The 22,574-nt window shown below is 35.3% G+C and overlaps 1 protein-coding gene across 1 annotated transcript; it reads right to left on the bottom strand.

Moving 5' to 3' along the window:
- Positions 1 to 4,420: 4,420 nt before the first annotated feature.
- LOC130749047 (zinc finger protein ZAT5-like) lies at positions 4,421 to 5,656 on the bottom strand. Its single transcript, XM_057602324.1, has one exon. The coding sequence runs from the start codon at positions 5,513 to 5,515 to the stop codon at positions 4,595 to 4,597; it is 921 nt and encodes a 306-aa protein (XP_057458307.1). The 5' UTR covers positions 5,516 to 5,656; the 3' UTR covers positions 4,421 to 4,594.
- Between the last annotated feature and the right edge of the window lie 16,918 nt (positions 5,657 to 22,574).

The raw sequence follows: 22,574 nt of genomic DNA, 5'->3' as shown, positions 1-22,574 counted from the left end.
TATCCACTCAGCAGTTCAACTCGTTTTGGATAATAGCTTCTCGCATATGTCATCATTGAGTGCAACTGACCAATGGAGGCAATTCAGTTGGCCTCTTCAATTTGTGATCAGGATCATCCTTATGGGGAGATTATTAGCCAAATTAGGCATGACATCTCCCTTCATGGTGGCATCAAGCTCTCCTATGTCTCTAGGGATTTTATTTGAGTAGTGGACTGGCTCACTAGTGCAACACTGCTTCTTCCTTTTGGTGTTCATGTATTCTCATCCCCCGTTGTCAGGGTTTTCTTAGGTTAGCTATGGTGTTTTGTTCCTAGGACTTACCCTCGTCATGTTAAAAAAAAAAATATTGCGCAATGTTACACTTTAAATGAATCACACGCTGTTAAATGTATGTGAAAATTTGATTTGCACTGTAAATATTATTAATTAATACCCCTTAAATTATTAGACTCAAATTAGTGAAATTACTCTGTTTTCCAAGTTGTGAAAAGAAAAACTCAAATTACCTTCTCCTCAAATTAAGGGGTAAATAGCCAAGTTGGTCCCTGAATGTGTCCGCCGACTTCACATTGGTCCCTAAACTTTTAAAATGACTCCCACGGTCCCTGAATGTGGCAAAATCCCTTCATGGTAGTCCCTCGGTTAAAAAACGTTGACGGACATTAACGGAATGCCGACATGGAAGTTTTTTTTAAACGGTGAAGCTTATGTGGCATTTGAACCCAAAAAAATAATAATATAAAATAGTTAAATAAATTAAAAAACAAATTCAGTAAATAAAAAAACTCTAATCCTAAATTACTCTTCACCATCTCACCATCTTCATCATCACATCAACACCACACCAGAACCAACATGAATCAGCCTACCATCTTCTGGAAGTGTCACGTTTTTTTAAAGAAGTGACAATAACACTCATCTCGAATGGAAAATTGGAATAATTAAGCCATAGATGCAAGTAAAAAACTTGAGAATGAAAAATCCCAGATCTCAGAAGTGAGATTCCCGATCGTAGAAGCACTTGGTTGGGGTTGGTGGGTGCTAGTTTTCATGGTGCTGAGGCCAGATCTGAAGCTTTCTCATCAGGTCTAGGTTGAAAAGCTTGAAGCTTTCACCTGTTTTTTCCCTCATCTTTGCGGTGTGGGTTGGGGTTGGTGGTGCTGGTGCGGTGTGGTGGTGTTCCGATCTAGCTTGTTGTCGCACTTGGTTGGGGTTGGGGCTGGTGGTGGTGGTGCGGTGTGGTATGGGTTTTTGGGGTTCTAAAATCTGGAAAATATTGATTTAGAAGATGAAGAGGAATTTCTGGAGTTAGGATGAAAGAAGGAGATTAACGATTTCTTCTTCTCTGTATCTCTCTAAGACCGAAGAAAGACATAAACTTTGTGACTGTGGTGCATTAATGGCGGTGACGCCGGATTTAGGGCTTCTTACGTGTTCCCAAATTAGCTTCTCTGCTTCCTTCTCTACCATTTTCATTTTCCCCTTTTTCTTTGATGGCAATTTGGGATGGAAGTGAAGGAATTAGAACTGAGATTCAGTGAAGTAAAAAGAAGCAGATCTTGTAGAATGAATCACTGAGCTAGCTGGAAAGTGGAAACAGATCAAAGTTGCGGAGATCAGATTTTTTATTCAAGGCTTCAATTTTTTTTAACATGAGGGTTTAAAAAGTTGTTGCTTAATTAGAATATGCTAGAAGAAACGCATTTTAATTTGGTGGGGGAGGGAGCAGTGAGATGATGAAGAGTAATTTAGGATTAGGAGTTTTTTTATTTACTGAATTTGTATTTTTAATTTATTTAATTATTTTCTGGGTTTCAAATGCCACATAAGCTTCACTCTTGACAAAAAAAAATTTCACATCAGCATTCCGTTCACGTCCGTCAACTTTTTTTAACCGAGGGACTACCGTGAAGGGGTTTGGCCACATTCAGAGACCGCGAGAGCCATTTTAAAAGTTTAAGGACCAATGTGAAGGCGGCGGACACATTCAGGGACCAACTTAACTATTTACCCTCAAATTAAGTATGTGGTACATGTCAGCACACCAGCTCCAGGCCTTCCCTTGCCATCACGGGTAATTGAGGGGATCACAAAGGTCATTTGGAGCACGCAAAGTAGCAAACGATGCCAATAATGTTGAGCATTAGCAACATTTTCTTTTCAACACTCTTTTATTAATTGTTTAAAATTCATGCGTGTCTTATATTTTTAATGAACCCATTAGAATCTTAAGTTCTTAACCATTCAATGAGATAGACAAAGAGGGTTGCTAAACTAGTAAACTTTTTCACTACACGACACAACTGAGACTTCTGTTTGGGCTTATCTTACATAATGGGCAGAGTTTTCTGGGTTTTGTTCTCTGAAAAAAGGCTACAAATTGATATTGAGCGTGTCCACATATTAATGCGAAAAGTTCGTGACATTATTGCTGAGATAATTGAGTGAATGTTAAGTACAGACTATACCAAGAGTTGAGTGACCAGAAATTAGGATATGCCTAACAAACAAGCAAAGCAACTATCTATTATTATATTACTATGGTATAATTAAGTTCCTTTCTGATCACTATAATAAGAATATAAGAATATTAGGATCATTTCTTCTTCTTATAATTTATTTATTTATATAGAGAAGAATACGTAATGGGAGGTTACACGACATGGAGGGAACTTCCCAACCTACATGTGCTAATGTCAATGACTAATCACTTCTCTTTCATACTATTTCTTATGCATTCGGACACCCCACGCAATGTATGTGTCCACATGCTTCGCTTACCAGCATTCACCAAAACGTGCACATAACTAACTTTATTCAAGTCACTAGTGTTAGTGTATATAAGTAACTCACTTATAAGTCTTGGACCTCTCTCACCATATAATTAATACACAATAACGTGTGTTTGAATATCAGTTGAGTCAATGTAAAAATACATAGATACATTATCAATAAAATTTCGTTCATTTTCTACCTCCTAGTAAGTCTAATATCTTAACACTGATTGATATCCAAACATGACCGTCCACAATTATGTGCTATGGATAGAAAACCAAATCAAGACAAATCAATACCATTTTTGTATGTCGAATCTCATTTTGTTATTTTTCATGGAAGAGAAAAAAATTGGAATTTTGTTTTATCAATATTCTTCCTGTCATTTTCTCATCTTCACTCTGTGAACTACATAAATAGGAGTAAGGCTGAACCTTGTAACTAAAAACTAGAAAGTGAGATAATATTAAAGAGTGTGGTTGATGGGTCCAAATATAGTGGACCAAGTATAGCTCCTAATTAAAAGTGTTTGTGGTCTGAGACTGAGAGAGTCACCAGTATCTTTCTTGGGAGCATCAACATCGTATGGGCTACACATCCACTAGATAATCCCAAAGCTAGCTAGCTAATTATCAAAATAAAAATCAAATTTAACCAGTTTAATGTTTGGTTTTAGACTTGTAAAGAAATAATTGAACAAAATGTTGGTTTATTAGAGGTGAAACTGATGAGCTTAGAGTTGTAACTAATAAAGAACTATAGTGGACCAGGAAATATGGTAATACTAGTGGATTTAAAACTAGAGCAAGGTGACATTTTAATATGATTAGGTGTGCTGTAATGGTACAGTTATAGTATTTTCCATTTTCCTAACTGAATTTCTAACTTACTAACCCATTATTCTTAACAATAAATGAAACAGGGTGTCAGTGTGGTTGCTAGAGTGAGTGAGAAACTGATGAGTGATGAGAAAGACAGTGACCCGAAGAGAAAGAGATTTTTTAAGCTTTATTTAAATAATTTTAAAATTAAAAAAGGAAGCCTATTCCATGACATTTGGTTGTGGTTGTGGTGCAACCAAACACTAGTAGTCGTGCTCATCCATGCCACTCTTCTCCCCCTTCTCTCTCTCCCTAAGTCAGAGCCCTTTTCTTTGTTTTTGTTTAAACTATCGGACAACCGATCACAATTCAAATATCGATTATTCTGGATTCAAAATTTAGTTAAAAAACTTAAGGCTCTTTATTCCTTCTTGTGATAGAGTCAGAAAATTTTTTCCACACACTTAATGCACGTTGTCAATTAATAGAGATGTTAGCCTCTGGTGGGTTCCCGAACCCATCATCCTTCATCCTTGTGAGAAATACAATCATTGATGTGTATTTTATCTACTAGTTCAATCTTTGATGATAATTAGTTCATTAAAAATTCTTACCCATTGTTCTCCCATTAATTAAAGAAACAGCCAAATTGAACCAGAACTAGATACAGACCCAAAACATTGAAATTGAAAAAAGAAGGGAAAAAAGGGAAGAAAATAAAGATGCTATCTACATGACTCACTTTTCGTGAAGGAAAGGCAACCAAGAACACTAACCACTTACTTACTCAAAGTATTCCAAAAACTTCAACAAGCAGATCATATCCAATAAGAAATTATTATTAAACCCAGAAAAAATAACAATTCCAAAGAATCCATAATAATTAGGAATAATAATTGTAAAATTAAAGTAAAGCTAATAATAATTCACAATGATCATTGATCAAATAATAATATAAATTTCTTAAAAATTTAAAATCCAATTCCCACCCTGGCCTAATAATGGCAACCCACCAAAGCCGGAGCAGCCGAGAGCACCATGGACTTCTGCGTCGCCGTCGCCGGAATCTGAAACGCCGAGTCCCGGAGATCGTCTTCCGGCGCCGGAAGGTTGAGATCCAATTCCAGAACAATCCGTGGCTTAATCTGAACGGCAGCGCTGTTGTTGCCGGTAGACGCCGCCACCGTCGCCGCCGCCTGCACCGCCCTGTGCCTCCTCATGTGGCCACCCAATGCTTGGCCGGATGTGAATTCCGCCCCGCAAATGGAACACTCGTGAATCTTTAACTTGGAATTGGTGGATTTATTGGTATGTAAATTGACACCCAATTCAAGTGAAACTCGATGTGGGACATGAGTTTGCCTTGTTTCCTCAAAATCACGAGTACTAGTGCTCGTGGTTAGCCGCGGTGCTGGTGGTGGTGGTGGTGGCGATTTCTTTTCCTCTTGTGTCACCGTCGCTTTAGGCTTCTTGTGACTGGCTCTGTGCCCACCCAGCGCTTGAAACGAAGGGAATGTTCGGTTGCATGTTTTGCACTCATAAACGTAGAAACCAATTTTGGTGGTTTTCTCTGTCATCATCATCATACTCTTGTTATCATCACCAACATGATTCTCCATCTCACCTTCCTTCTGCTTATTATGGTGAGGGATGATGACTCTTTCTTCTCCTCTTCCTTGGGCTAGCAGAATCAAGCAGTTAGCCATATCTTCTTCTTCTTGATCAGCGCCTTCAATCGTGGAGGACGAGTCGGCGGCGCCACTTGAGCTGCTAGAAGTCACGGCGGCGGCCCCGGCGACCGCGCAAGGGGACCACGGCCTCAGCCGCTTCGTGCGCTTCCCCTTCGCGGTGGTAACATGTAACTCCTCTATGCTTTTGCTTATGCCTTCATTGATGTCCATTTTAGACAACATCATGGGCAGGACAATGAAACAGTGACTCACTACCAATATGGAAGATAGAAAGAAAGGAAGAAAGGCAAGTTTAGTAGTAGTAGTAGAGAGAAAGAGACCCACACATGTGTAATTTATATGGATGAAGAGTGTGTGAACTGTGAACAGAAGTATTATATTTATAGTAGTACAATTTTTGGTAGTGAATGGGGTATGGGTGGTTTTGTTACAGTCTGAAATAGTCAGCCACCCAAAATCTTCTTTGCTTTTCCAACCTTGGAAGTGTTACTAGCAAGAAAGTTAGTTCCTTAATCTCTATCTCACACTCATTTATGTGCGTGTTTTCCACGCTCCAATCGTGGCCACACTTTTTTTCTTTTTGTTTCACTTCTAATGCTATTTGTGTTGAGTGCTAGGAGTGTTTACTTTCTTTGTGAAAGTGCAATTAATTAATTTAATTTAATTTCCGCGAGTTTGTGGCAAGCACTCTACGTTGACATGAGTGCTTGTATGTTGGCAACTTGGCATGCCTTTGATTCATCAATGATTATACATGCTATGTAATATTTTGCATTTAATGGTATAGTTTAATGAGTTGCAACATGTCAATAGAGTGTGTTGTGTTTATAACTTGCGAGTGGCCAAAGATTAATTGCATAGTGGTAAGATATGAAGATTAGAAGTAGCTGAACTTTGATTTTAGGTAGAGTTAAGAAAAAATGTTATGAGTTGGTTTCATCACTCTTTGTATGGTTAGAGGATTGTTTAAGCAAAACAAAGGGAGAGGTAACAATTTAGACGTACCTGTTAAAGCAAAGTTTACACGTTAAAAGCATGCCTTACTTAAACAAACAAAAAAGAAAACGCATGCTATCTCGTCATTCAGTTTCAGTTTTAAAGAAAAGTACTTAATTAAGAGATAATGTTATGTAGATGTATGAGCATTGAGCAGTAGTCCAACAAGAAAAGAAAAGGACATTGAGTAACTAAGTGGCATGTGATTAAGTATATGATTCGGTTAAGGACTAAGGAGTAAGGAGGGTATGTGTAGCATGCAAGTCTCTGTTTATGACATAAGCACTTTAGGACGGTTCCTACACTTTGAGTAATAGAGCTTAATTACTTTTAATTGATCCTAATTAGTTAGGCTTAATCTTCTTCTTAAAGGTACTTACGTGGAGGACTTGAGTTGAGGTTGCAGCTGCTAAACTGTCTTAGTAACAATCAATTATTACTAATCCGATGCTAATTATGATTCCATGCCAAACTGGAAGTTAATTTTGAAAGTTAATCAAGCTGTTTCATTAATTTGGCTTGAAAATAAGACATGGTTTCACTATCAATGAAAATGTGTCTTACATTACATATATAAGATTGTTGAATGATGTGATATAGAAAAAAAAAATTGAAGCTATCTTTTTTATTGATTAATGCTTTTACTTTTAAGTGGCACATACACTTCTCTTCAGAAAGTTATGTGTTTGAATCTCATTACTAATGTGAGGGTTGTGTTACGTTGGTAAATGATCTATAAATACTTCTGCAAGTGATCTATAATCCTAATAGCATGCTTTGGTCCATATGGTGATCGGAGTCAATAAAAGATAGAAAATCTTGATTCATTTGTAGTTGTGTCTTTTTTTTTGGTACATAGGAAAATTAAACGCCAAGACTACAAACTAAAAGAATCCCCTTCAAGAAGAGGCACCACCTCCGCCGGAGGAGAAAGCAAATGTGTAACAGCACATTGAAGCCGCTCACCAATACTCGCCAAACAATCCGCCGGCTCATTACCGTCTCTAGAAACATGACAGATGTTAACCTCCCAATTTCGCGATAGAATAAGATGAATGTCCATCAACAAGCTACCATATTGGTGAAAATCATATCTACCCTTCGCCACCGCTCGGACCAACCCCAGACAATCCGTGCCACAAACAATTTTCCTCCAATTTCTACTCCAACGTATGTCAGTCCCAGCAGCAGTGCTTGCATTAACTAAATTATATATTTTTGAAATTTAACAAAATGAATAATCAAGTCTTAAAATGAATTAACCAACCCTTTGGTAACTATTTTTTAAATTTGTTACAGAAAAAAAAAATCATCACTGTTTATACATGTAAACCTAAAGCAAACCAGAATCACCCTTTGGGCGTTTGTTTCACAGATTGGAAAAGGATACCCGGGAATGTTGTTCCCGGGAATGTTATGATGGGAATGTTATTCCCAGACATCTTTAAAAAATTCGTTTGGTTCACAAAATCAGTTCCTGAGAATCTTTTTTAATATTCCTGGGTATAATTAATATATATGTTTAGTTCAAAATGTATATTCCTAGGAATAGATAGTAAAATTCTTAAAATACCCTTCACGGTAAAAGACATGGGTAATGGGTAGTTGGTAGTGGGTAGTGGCAATTCAGAGATTTCACACCAAAAATCTCATTCCATTCTATTCAGGATTCAACTTACCCACCTCTCCATCATGGGAATGAGAAATGCTTCTGGATGGGCATATGACTTACCCATGAATGAAAGATACCCGGGAATATTTTTTTCAAATCTGCTACCAAACACTGGAATGTAGATTCCGGCCCAAACATTCCCGGGAATCCTTTTCCAATCCGTGAAACAAACGCCCCCACTAACTATATAACTAAAGTTTGGTGGTTATGTGAACAACCATAACTTGTGTTTTGTGGCGATTTCTAACCACCGTAAATTGTAGATTTTATAATAAAAATAAATTTGAGGTTTGTGACCGTCGGAAACTACCACAAATTGTTAATGTTACATCTGTAACTTAGTGTACACGACTCGCCACAGTATATAATGAAGAAAACGGACCAAATCACACTAACACACATGATTCCATCTCAGATCTAATGGAAAGTGAACAGTAACTTAGATTAATGAAAAACTAAATGAGTAAAAAGCGAAAAGCTGTCCCATTTGTAAGTATCGGTGGTTAAGAGGGCAATTGGTCATGTATGTTGTTTTGATATTATTAGTATTGAGCTAGAGACTCCAAGAAAGTAAGATAGAGATTATTGAAGCATTAGCAGTCACGTTTGGTTTAATAATAAAACGTTAGTTAGTTACTGATTAATTAAGTAGATCTGAAATCATTGACTTTATCGATCGTCTTTACTAAGACTTCCACTAGTAGGTGAGCAATACATTACACGTTAGTGTGTGTAATGCCTTTCAAAAGAACAACATATATACACCCCTAACAATGAAAGGAAAAAGTTCTTCGTCGGTAGATGTAGTTCACTGAAATCCAAATCACCAAATCATTGTGTTTGGTTTATCTAGCTAGCTCTACTATAAGCACTAATACGACCTTCGTTTCTTAAAAAAGTAGTTTAATTTTCTACTCTCGTGAATGAAAAAACTCACTGCTTAATGCGCTGATCATAAGTTGAAAAATTAATCTCACAGCTATTAATTGTGAGGCTTCTAGTGGCATCGTATCAAGAATGTCATCCATTCCACTCTTGACATTATTACCAGTACTGTATTAGTACCACACTCTGTCATTTGGTGTGAGGATTGATTTGTTGGCTTAGATCTAAAGTAGCCCATTATCTGGTTCATGTACCGTTGACCCACATCTTATCTTATATGATGAAATAACTCATACTTATTAATTTGCAGTTGTTCAGATATCAAGCAAGTTGGTTGGTCCAAATGAATCCCTTTATTTTTGTAAATGTGTTCAAGTTTTATTGAGTTTGAATCCGAACGCCACAAACTCATTTGCCTTCTTCATGCCTCCAATCTTCCCATACTCCCGATCACAACAGATTGATTCGAAACTGACGGTATTTACGTTACTTCCTCATGTCCCATCAAACGTCCTTCCCGTCTCTACTTCGTGCACTGATGCGGAGCTTGAGATCTCAAATAGGGCATGGTAGCTGACCCTAGCTGTCTAGCTAGACGATCAACAAGAGGTCCAACGGCTGGCTAGGAAACAACATCGTACCAGACACTCATTACACTCTCAAAGCTACTAACCACCCTCATATAAAAGACAACAAGTCCTGAGATACTATATGGTGTACATTCACCCTTATCCTTCATTCACCGGAAAATCATGTTGCTTATCCCAGCCTCTAACTTAGACCTTAGATTGTCTTCGCAGGAACTCCTGCGGGGCGAGCCAAACGACGGAGCATTTTCTTCCTCAACTTTTTTCCTCTTCAATCAACGTTAACGGGAGTGATTTGACCGGATTTGTCCGACCACGAAACTTTAATTTACTGATGGCTCGAAAAAGTCATTGTTATTGATGCAAATACCATCAGTAGCTTGACACCTAATTTTTTTACAAACGAATAAAGTCATCAGTAATTAAGCGATAATATTCTTTTATGCAATAATAGTCATCATCACATTACTAATGAATAAAGTCGTATGTAATTTTTGTGTGTGTGGTAATAGTAAACTCCAAAATTAGCGATGTATAAAGTCGACGTCGTTAAGTTTTTGGTTTGTTTTTGCTGCAAGTTTTTTTTAAAAATTATTCTGTATTATTAATTGCACCATATTATATATAGTGGTGCATCTTATGAGAATGATTCTTTTATATGTAAATTTAAAAATAAATCACGATCGTTATATCTAATTATCACAATCTATGGTTTTTTTGAAAAAAGTCATTGTTATTGATGGAAATACTATGTGTGTATGTATGTATTAGTAAAATCATTTAATTATATTTAACTTAGTCCAAATAAAATTTGCAACTTTTCCCCATTATATTTGTACCAACTATATATTTTTTCTGATACATTTCTTAATTTGTTCTTTTCCTTTTCTTTTATGTGTATGAGTTTTTGCGGATACATTTCCTTTTTTGCTTTTCTATATATAGCTAGTGATGTACATGCACTTGCAGCAGCCAGCAGAAGATTCAATGTACAGTAAAATAATTGCTGAATATATAAAAAGAAAAGGAAATGAAGGAGAGCAGATTCTTAGCGTAGCAAATTAAATGTGGTAAAGTATACGTAGTGTGTGGCACGTAACGTGAGGATTGGAAATGGATGCTGCCATAACCTGCTAGTGACATTTTCGTATATAATTGCTCTGCCCTTCCTTTTCCTCCACTATTTTCTTTTGAAAAAGAGAAAGTGTTAATTAATTGGAGGAAGAAAAACAAAAAAAATTGAAGAAGAAAGGGGTGGTGATCCAACAACTACGGCATTATTCCTTATCCCTTTAATTCTGTATTCATCAATTTGGATTTAACATGAAAAATGTGACTACGCTTTGCAGCCTTTTGAAACTAGGACCACGTTGCATTTATGTTCAACTTGTTCAACATCTTGACGGAACTTCATACTTTTCTGTGAGGGAGTATGATATTTATTCTTCTTACAAAGTACTATAATGCAAATTATATGCGTTACTCTACTCGATCACTTTAACTAAGAGTGTTTTTGGATTATGTAGTTTATTGGGGTAATGTGATTTTTTGTAAATTCAAAATGTTTTATCTTGAAATACATTTGGATATTTTTTGAAAGAAATTATAAAATATATAACAATTAAACTAAGTATCTTTTTATAATAGTTTTCCATTCATAAGAAAAAAAATTAAGTATATTTACTAACTTAGATTCAAAAAAAGTGAAATGACCAAAAAAAAAAAAAAAAAGAATTTCAAATTCCTCTCTCTTGCTCTCATCTCTCCCCTCCCTTTCTCTCATTTGTAGCGTTGAACTATTAAAAGTCCTAAACTATACCTGAACTCGTCGGGCCAACCCTGAACTAGTCGGGGCAACCTAAACCTAAAATCGGCCATAAACCCGACCAGAACGGGTCAGGCTAACTATTAACTAGCCGGGTCGCCCTGAATGGGTTCAAAATCTTAAATCCGAAAATCACTCCTAAACCCTAAAGCTTACCTGCTCGAACTGATGTCGCCTAGGGCGTACTCGCCTGATTTGAACCCGTTATGCGCGCTAGACCGGCTTGAACCCTAAAATTAGCCCAAAACTCAACATGAACCCTAAAATTGCCCCTAAACCATAAATTTGACCTGGTCGAATTGGTGTCGACCTGGATGACTCATCTTCAACCCGAAGTCGACACGCCCAACCGGCCTTGAACCCTAAAATAAAACATGAACCATAAAATTGGGCCTAGATCCTAAACCCGACATAAACCCAAAAATTGCTCCTGAACCCTAAATCTGACCTATCTATTTTACTTGCTCGACTTGGTGCTGATCCAAAACTAACCCGCCTTACGCTGATGCCGACTCTTTGTTTCCTTGCCAGCTTTTGCAAGGCAGGTCGAGCGTGCCGATGTCGGGTCAGGAAGGTCGTCGTCGAGTCTGACGGTTCGAGCGAGTCTCTGTTTCTTTTCATTTTTTTTAAACTATACAAGAGGGAATAATACTTAATTCATTTTTTCTCTTCACTTTTTTTTTTATATTTTTCTCTATTATCAAACAATTAACTTATATAATCTACCATTGTCCACACTGCTTCCTACCTATCAATTTGTGCTCTTCTCACTTTCTCACATTCTCATAAGCTTAACTCTCTCAATTTAAAAAAAAAAAAAATCACACTAGACTTCATGGCTAAAGTATATAAAAACTCATTCCTAAAATAGAATTGCTTTTTGGCTTTTATTTCTCTAACTTGAAGAAAGGTCTGAGTGACGAGAGATTGTAGCCATCTAATCAAGCTCATCATCAGATTTTATGTCATCTTCAAACGCAGCACAGAAAAGACACTGCCTCACACTGCCATATTCAGGCAGTTAGGCACCCATTTATAAAACAAAAATGAAAAATGGAGAGCCACTTAATCAGCTAAGTTGGACGACTGTGGAGACAAGGTGTTCACGGGTAAGCAAATCCTTTCTTCAAACGAAAATGACTTGGTGTGGACAAGTACTATTTTTGTGAGTAATGCATAGAAGACAAGTACTATTTTTACTCCCTTAGCTACTAACTAGTAACTATATACTTTAATTTCTCACGCCTACCTCGTGAGGAAACTTTTCTATTCAAATTCCACCACGTCTTCTAACTTCAAGTGCAACCAATAGCCATAATCATAACTCGACCATAAGAGCTTAATATATATAAGCAATTTGAAGAAAAAATAAATAAAAAGTATCATGTGTACATACTTGTAATATCTCCATATTGGGGTAAATAGCCAAGTTGGTCCTTGAATGTGTCACCCGCCTTCAAGTTAGTCCCTAAACTTTTAAAATGCATCCCGCGATCCCGGAATGTGGCAAACGGGATAATGTTTCATCTACACCTCTCTTTTGAGGTGGAGAGGTGGAATGGTGAGAGAGATGAGAAGAAAAGAAAAAGTAAGAGAGAGAAAATATGAGATGTGATAGATGATAAGATGAGAGAGAAAGAAATAAAAAGAGGTGGAAATGAAGTGTTTAAAATATGAGGTGTGTATATATCGTTACTCTGGCAAACGTCATTCAAATTAGTCTCAGACGTTAAAAAATGGAACGGACGTTTACAAAATCCTTTTTTTCTTAATTTTTTTTGCCTTGCTGGAATGCATATGTGGAACTAGAGTCTTGAGAAAACATTTGGATGTCAAATTAATCCCTAAATATTGCATACCAGTCCCCAATGTAAAAGTTAAATTTAATTTCCCAAACTCAACAACAAGAACAAGAACAAGAACAAAAAGCTGCTGGAAAATCAAACTCCCAAATCCAGAAACAATAAGTAAAACCCAGAAAATTAAGCCTTGAAACAAAGAACCCAAACCCAGATTAAATTTTCATCTCAAATACAAACCATTAGGGTAACTAAATCAAATCTTGGCCGCATCTATGCATTCCTTCTCTTCTGCATCACATCTTGTTTCTTTCTTTTCTCAAACAAGACAAAACAAACATAGGGTAACTGCAAATGTATATCTGGTCAAATAAAGATGAAGGGTGCCTTAGATCTTGTTTGAGACCACTGTTGCATCTCCCCCAAACCCAGATGAAATTTTCATCTCAAATCAAGGTCGAGAACAGGAAGGAAGATGAATGATTGAACCTCCTATGACTTTCTTTGAGGCGTACAATTGTTTTTAGAAAGAGATAGAGGAGGGAGGTGACGCTTGCTAATGAGAGAAGGTTAAGGGGAGAAAGTATTTTAGGGTTAGAAAAGGGGGAGGGGGCTGATTCAGATTTTTTTAGAGAGAGGGGAATTGTTGTAGAATGAAGGAGAAGAATTGAAAAATTTATGGGTTTGATTTTCAATAGAAGAAGATGAACAAAGATGAATATAACATTAGAAAAAATTAGGGGTTTCAAAATTTCTATTTTTTTTCTTCTGGAATTAGAAATTTTTCTGGGTTTTCAAGTTTGAACTTTAAACTTGAAGATGGAAGAAGATAAGATAATAGATGTTGAAAATGATTAGGGATGAAGATGAGAAGTTATGATAATTTTTTTTTTATATTGAGGACTTGTTTGCCACATTCAGGGACTAATTTGACGTCCAAATGTTTTTCCAACACTTCAATTCCACATAGGCAGTCCAACTAGGAAAAATAAATTTCGTTAACGTCCGTTCCTTTTTTTTAACATCAGGGACTAACTTGAACGACGTTTACCACATTCAGGGACCGCGAGATGCATTTTAAAAGTTTAGGAACCAACTTGAAGGCGGTGGAAACATTCAAGGACCAACTTGACTATTCACCTCTCCATATTGTGATTAGAACGATTGAGCATAAAGATGTTAAAATGGGCTTTTACCCAAGTTATAGCCCGATGAAAAGTGTGAGTTGAGCCACCTAAATCTGAGCCCGGTCTCAATTTGAACAAATCCAACCCGAGTAAAAATTTAATCAACCCAACGCTAGCGTGTCTGTGCTGGCTAGCTAGTCGGATTTTTTATTTATTATTAAATAGAAACATGTAAGAACAAATAATATAAAAATAAGAGTAATAACGCAATTTCTATTTTTTTACCAGTTTCATACATTTTTTTTTCACACAGTAAAGAAATATTATTTTACCTGAAATGAATTTTTGTAAAAAATATATTAAGTGAATTTTTTACAAGTAATGGCCCACAAGGCAACATGTTTAGCTCGCCACATGTGGAGCACTGAACTAGATTGACTTAATAATAACTCATTTCAATTTTACTAGTGTTTTTTACTCGCGCGTTGCACGGGGGATACATCTATTATATTTGATAGGTCAATTAATACCTTGATCATTAAAAATATAATAAACAACGGATGAAATAGAAGAGTGTGAAATGATGAGCAAAGTGGATAAAAAGTCTTAAATTAAAACCCTTGTTGTATAGATTGAACTTCGTACAATTGAATAACTAATAAAAAATTGGTTAACCAAATCTCAAATTATGCAAAACATATTAGGGGATAAGGTTTAATGATGGCTAATAAACAATAGCTGATTTAATCTACAATGAAAAAAAGAGAAAAGATTCTTTATGTACGTGATTATGCGAGTTCATTTTTTACACAATAAAATAAACTAAGTTTGACTCATATCAACATGAAGTCGTTTTACATTCTTCATGAGCCTAAAGACAATAACACAAATTATAGAGATGAAGAATCACCAATAAAGCATTCAGAACACATTTTAATCTTAGAAAAAAAGGAATGTACCGTGAAATTTGTTATTGTATTTGATAAATTAATTAATACTTAATGAAGGTACTTTCTTGTTAAAATATATTTCTTCCCGTAGGAGAATTTAACTCCTATAATAATTTGTACAAAAAAATTAAAGTGGGCTATATTATTATGTAGTAAAAAATTAACATCAAACTATATTATATTATGTTTTTCTTGTAACAAAAAAAATTCTGATGAAATCTTATTAACATTTATTTTTATGTAGAAGTATTTTCATGTAAAATATTCTTCCTATATATAAAAGCTTTTAGGCTCTTTCCAATACATTTAGATTCAGCTTCTCCTTACTGGATGCCTGAAAGTCTTTTCTCAAGTCTATCTGGTGGGTAATATCGATGAAGATAATGACACCCACCATACCTTGCTTGCTTCAAGGTCGATCTCTTGTATCCTCCTCCTGCCGAAGACTTTACGAGTAAACCTTGCCATTCCAACTTTCATCGATCGAGTTTTAGTTGCTTTTTCTGTTGATCCAGGTGAGAAAGCTTACTAAGACAACCTCTGCTTTTGTCTATCTCCCAATATAAGAAGCATGTTGCTTTGCTCTTATAGTAGTACTAATGGGCGTACTTTAGAACAAATTTCTAGCGAAGGTCTTAACAGTTTGGAACTGAAAGGTTTGGTTCATTAATAATATCTAGTAGTTTCATCATGCTATTCTGCTTTTGAGCTTGTTGTACTTACCGGAGCATTTCTGCGATAAAAAAATTCATAATAGTAAAGTAGTCGTAGTATGCTCCCTTTACTTGCTCTAGTGCTCAAGTGATAGCTGAGTGCATACTGTTTACATCTGAATTATATATAAAAGACTCTTAAAAACAACTACTTAATTCTCCATTATAAAGAATATACATTACATCAGAACCTAATTATTATTTGTCAGTGACATAAGTGTCGAAAATAATAGTATTAATAATGGAAATTTCGAATGGTGTGGATAAGGATTAAAAGTCCAATCTCATAAGAAAGAAAAATCTCCATTTACATCAAAATCTCTCTTAGATTTCTCTACCTCACTATCACCACCGCTTTTCTTATAAATTATCCACAAACACACTCACAAATTCCACACAGTACCTAACATCATATGCAAATTTTGTTTTCACTGCAATCCGAGTCTGTTCTTTGGCATAAAAAAGCACTTCATAAAGTAAGAAGGTTTCACATTTTGAATTTAAATCATTAAAATATTTATTTCTAATTAAAAAATCAAATGAAACTTGCTTCCAAATCAGCAACAATCCTAGGTGCTATTCCTGATTGTTGTCCAACTTTAACATGAATTAATATGAACTCATACTAATTCAAATGAAACTTGCTTCCAAATCAGCAGCTTCTAGCCGTATCTGCATTCTAAGTAACAGAAAATCAAGAACTCATGAAGTGAGATTGATAGACATGTTAGAGTAGGATAGACTAAAGACCACCAAACATAATAGCAATATGTGCAACATCAATCTAGCTATGATAGTGCAAAGATAGCAATCAAATTTGCAGACAGATATGAAAGCCAAATAATGAATTGAAGCCACTTTTTGGCTATGGCCTTCCAGTGGTTTCCATAACCAATCAGATCTATTTGTAAGGGAAAACTAATCACATGCTACTAAAGAAGATGAATGGGAGAAAACCCCCATAGAAATTTGAGACCCATTATATTTGTTGAACGGCTAAAACAACTCTTTGCTTTATGTAGCATTGTTGTTGAAAGTACAATAACCAAATCAAAAACATATGCTGATACTAAATCGTAATGTGATAATTACACACTCATGCAAGCAAGACTTCCAATCACACTAAAGTTTGATTAATTGAACCATAGTAGAACAATGATTAATTATAAAATCTAATATTGCCTTCGAAAAGTGACTTTTAATATATGTAATGATGATAGATAGATGTAGAATTGATGAACTAAGTCAGTAAAACTATATATGCATCACAGTAGTGCAACACCAAACACACATCTCTATCTCTTATCTGGTTAATATATACATATAATGGACTGAGAAAAACCTCCATGAGTACTGGTCTCACATGTTTCGTGGCTTACTTGAAATGAGAGCAAGATAAGATCTTGAGTCATCAATCATGTTTCATCGTCGGCTAGCTGAGAATCAGAGAGTGTAGTCAGAAAGAGGTATGCACCTCATTGTCGTTTTGTACCTACGGATAAATTCATGTCAAATGTTTCCAGGGAAGCCAAAGAAATCAATTTATTGTTAGAACATTGGTTTAGGCGTTTAGCTTATTAGAAAGGATAACACCAGTTTTAAAAGTCTAACCTCTATAGTATAGCTTGAGCGAACAAAGATAAGCAGTAAAATCTCATCCATGATATGTAGTTCTGTAGTTGTAACGACAAGCACCAACAATTCTTTCACTCCCTCAATCAACTTCACTAACAATGATTAGGTTAATCAAAACATACACAGATCAATGTTTCACCTCCTATAACATACCTATAACATAGGACACAAATTTTAGATGCAAATTAAGAAAAACGAATAAAATAGAATCACATACAAAGGAGAATCAGAAAAAATAAAAAACAAATCAAAATATTGCAAAATTTCATATAGAATATAAAATGGACTCACCATCCATGACTTCCAAAGAATCTCTTTTGGTGGAATATCTATAAAAAAAAACCTGAAGAAAAGAATTTGAAATTAGCATGGCAAGTGATGAACGAAATTGACCTTGAAGTCAAACATGAGTAAATGAAAGTTAAAGGTAAAGTAAAATAAAATTGAAAAAAACCATAACATATTATGCAAGCAAAGGAAGAAAATAATTTGAAACCTCCATCTGCAACCTTCCCAATCAGTCCAAGGCAGCAAATCGGAGGGATGCGATTGCAAGTCGATGGCAATGTGGTTCCGTGGAGAGATGAGACGATTTTGTGGGGTGGTTCCGTTCAGTGGAGAGATGGGATGAGAATTGCATGGAGGAGATGAATTCCATGGAGGAGATGGTGGAGGTAGGCAAGGTTTTAAGAGGGTTTTGGTGATGGGATGTATTATGGATTTAAATCACTTATCACAGATTTTATATTAAGATAAAATCATGAAATAAACAACATAAATCCTAATCAAATCTAAAATTAAAAAATGTACTAAATAAATATAGATAAAAACTATCAAAATCTAGCAAATCACAATAAAAACTCATAAAATCCGGAATTAATAAAAAATCCGAAAATTCAATAAAAATACCGTAAAAATTAATTAATACTCTAAAAATAAATAATAATATAAATTAAGATAAAATCCAGAAATAAACTACATAAATCCTAATCAAATCTAAAATTTAAAAATGTACTAAATAAATATAGATAAAAACTATCAAAATCTAGCAAATCACAATAAAAACTCATAAAATCCAGAATTAATTAAAAATCCCAAAATTCAATAAAAATACCATAAAAATTAATTAATACTCTAAAAATAAATCAAAAATAAATTAAGATAAAATCAAGAAATAAAAAACCTAAATCCTAATCAAATCTAAAATTTTAAAAATGTATTTTTTTTATTAAAGAGAAATAAGGTAAGGAAAAATCAGGGCACATGTGGCAAGTGGGGTCAAGGAGAAAGAGCTTACATGTAAAATATTAGGTGAGAATTAATCTGGGAGCGACACATCACTAACTTGGCCTGTGAGAGCGACACGTCATGCTAGAAGTTGTTCTTTTCTAATATATATTTGAAATTAATTAATACTCTAAAAATAAATCAAAAATAAATTAAGATAAAATCAAGAAATAAAAAACCTAAATCCTAATCAAATCTAAAATTTTAAAAATGTATTTTTTTTATTAAGGAGAAATAAGGTAAGGAAAAATCAGGGCACATGTGGCAAGTGGGGCCAAGGAGAAAGAGCTTACATGTAAAATATTAGGTGAGAATTAATCTGGGAGCGACACATCACTAACTTGGCCTGTGAGAGCGACACGTCATGCTAGAAGTTGTTCTTTTCTAATATATATTTGAAATTAATTAATACTCTAAAAATAAATCAAAAATAAATTAAGATAAAATCAAGAAATAAAAAACCTAAATCCTAATCAAATCTAAAATTTTAAAAATGTATTTTTTTTATTAAGGAGAAATAAGGTAAGGAAAAATCAGGGCACATGTGGCAAGTGGGGCCAAGGAGAAAGAGCTTACATGTAAAATATTAGGTGAGAATTAATCTGGGAGCGACACGTCACTAACTTGGCCTGTGAGAGCGAAACGTCATGCTAGAAGTTGTTCTTTTCTAATATATATTGATTGATGCCAACCAACTCATTTTTTCTTTCATCGGAAAATAAGATAAGAAATAAAAGTACTAAGGAATGAGTAAAAAATATCTAACAAGAGAGTTCCCAGCTCAACCTGGGTAGCCTCTAAAACTCTACCGCACACGGGTATGAGCATCTAATCTCAGCTCACACTCATTTGTTTTATTTTAAAATTAAAAATTAAAATTAAAAATTTAAAATTAAAAGGAATCCCCGAGGGTTCCCCCAAGGGCAAGGGTGTGTTTAAAAAAAAATAAATGTGTGAAATATGTAAACATTGCTATAGGCAAATTCGAATGGGCCAAATTTGCTAATTTGACAGAAGGCACTACCTCCTCCTTGCGAACGTCCTTATGAGCTTAATGACCAATTTTCTATTTTTCATGGGCTTAAGTTTGTTTTGAACTTTTGATGGAGGCCTGTTTGTTCGATGAGAGCCAGCCCACTAGACTACAACTCAGCTCAGTACTTTACAACATTCCACTCCACTAGGTCTGCTTGTCTTATTATAGAGCACTTTAATTAAATTCCTCCAACATAGCACCCAAAAATTCATCTATTATAGTCCTACTATTTTCATATATATTTTATTACATGTACATCTGTAAATATACAAGTTTATGTGATAATCTAATTTAACATAATCTAAGACTAATTTATTAGAGCTTGTTTGCTGTTTTTTTCCCATTAAATACGAGTATTCTTTATGAGAGAAGCTTTGCACATTTACATTCTTATAAATTTGACTTTTCAACAAGGATTTTTTCAGCACCAAATTTAAATATGAGACATTATAAAGTGAAGCTTTGATATACATTTTTTCACATACTAAAGTTCAAATTTTCATTAAAACCTTCATTATTCTCTTATATCTATTAAGTACAAGAAAGTTTTCAAAACCCAAACTTAGGGCGCGTTTACTATGGACCACTTTTTGGTGGTCTATAGTTGCACCACTTACTTTTGACCTGCTACTGCAGGTTTTACAGGTAATTTGTAATTTTTTAAAATAAAATAAGTAATATATTATAGTATAATTAGTGAATGTTAATATAATTTAAGCTAATTGGATCAGGTAACTCATCATCTTGCTGTAAAAAAAAAAACTCATCATCTTCAACATTTCACAATCTCATCCTCTCATCATCCACCCAACCACCACTGCCCCCAGCCCATCGCCCAAGCCACAACCCCCTCTGAAGTCTGAACTCCACCCCATATCCAAGTCGTTCACAGTAAATTCTGAAACAATAAAATGCTTGGACCAGTAGGGGCTGAAATCACGAATTCAAAGATTGAAGACTTGCGTGATTTTCCATTTGACAAGGGACAATCTGGAACCTTGAGATTATATAATTGTATCACTATTGCTCAAAGTAAATCAACAACACCAATAAACTAATAAGAAAGGAAGATTTTGCATCTGCAACAGAGGACCATATGTTCGCCAACAACAACGACCAGAGGGACGAAAATTACGAAACAAGAATCCCTTCTCACATTCACAATACACGTCTTCTCACAACCAGATTTGGCACGAAAAACACGCAACAAATCACCTCAGGAAGATTTACCCTCAATCTCCAGATCTGCTCTGATCGACAAACCTTCTCGGTTCGCGCTTGTGACTCCTGTCGGATCGATGATGGTGGCGGTGGCAATCGGCATCCCGGTGGCTCCGATGGTGGCGTTATGTATCGATCTCAAATATGGATAGAGGAAAATGAACGCCAGCATTAGATCTGAGTTTAGGAAAGTTCACCAACGAACCCCACTTCCACCAGAACACGACAACAACTGGATCGTTCCATCTGAAGAAGCATTGGTAGAGAGACCAACGAACCCACACCTGCAACCACCACAGACCAACGAACCCACAACATCACATCATTTTTTTTCGTTTGCTTCTCAGAACCTAGGTCTGGGTTGCAGAGAAAAAACCAGATCTTGTTCCCAGTTGAGGAAGATAAAGATTTCTGGGATGGATCTGAGGTGAGGAAGGTTGCAGGTTGAGGAAGATGAAGATTTATGGAGAAAGTTTTTGTGCGGCCGGAGTTGGTGGATGCGGTGGTGGTGGATGCTTTGACGCCGGAAATGATGGGGTTGTGGTGCGGCCGGAGTTGATGATGGAGGTGCGGTGGCCTTAGTCGCCGGCAGTGAAGATGGTGCTCTCTGATTGAAAATGTTGAAGCTTTGAGAGAGAGAAAATGAGAGAAGATTAGGGTAATTAATTTACTTAAATATATTAAATATTTTAATTTTGAAAAAAATGAAAATAGAATAAAATCTCCAGTACCAGGTCAACAGGTAGTGGTCTAACTCTAGACCACCAAATACTGGTCCATAATAAATTTTTCCCTAAACTTAAGTTTAAAGAAAGTGAAACCAGGTCAATTTTTTTCTGTTTAGTATTGTAGTTACTCAAACGCTTCAATTTTTTATATTTTGGTAATTTAATTCTTTATTTCCTATGTTAATTTAATTGTTTATCTTGCACATTTTCTAATTTTTAAATTTATTTTTACAATGTTATCTTTATAACATTGTTTGTGCTATATAAGACAAGATATCTATGTCTACTTAACTTCGTTATAGGAGGAACTTGCATAATTGCATTCATGCTTTTGCTAAAATTGGTTGCAGAGGGATCATAGTGACAACTTTGGCAGTGGTTTTAGTAGTGATAAAGGGAATGGTGATGTCTTCCTTGCTGAGTTGCTAGGAGTCATAAGAGAAAGTAAATATAGCTAGACAATTGGGTTATCTGAGTCACTTGCGAATCTTATAGTACATGTCTATATGAACATATGTTCTTTTGATTGATGGAGTTTGCAGCATGTTCCAACTCCAATAAGAAGTCTTTGTTATTTACGTGAGTCATTCGCTGAATAACATTATTAATGCACTTACTTAGGTTTGAAGGTCAGAATGAAAATCATTTCTGGAGGCGGTTGGGACTCAACTCTCGCCTCGTGTTTTTCCTTTCATGAGCATTAGCTAGTTTCTTTATTTACTTATTTTTGTTTCATTTGTCTTGTGTTTTAAATTAAGCATGAACTAATGAAAAATATATTTTCTGATTAAAATCATGATGGGATTATTAGGCATTAAGCAAG

Source organism: Lotus japonicus, chromosome 3, assembly GCF_012489685.1.
Source record: "Lotus japonicus ecotype B-129 chromosome 3, LjGifu_v1.2".
Classification (NCBI taxonomy): domain Eukaryota; kingdom Viridiplantae; phylum Streptophyta; class Magnoliopsida; order Fabales; family Fabaceae; genus Lotus; species Lotus japonicus.
The sequence above is the reverse complement of the archived record's forward strand: the minus strand, read 5'-3'. Positions and strand labels throughout refer to the sequence as shown.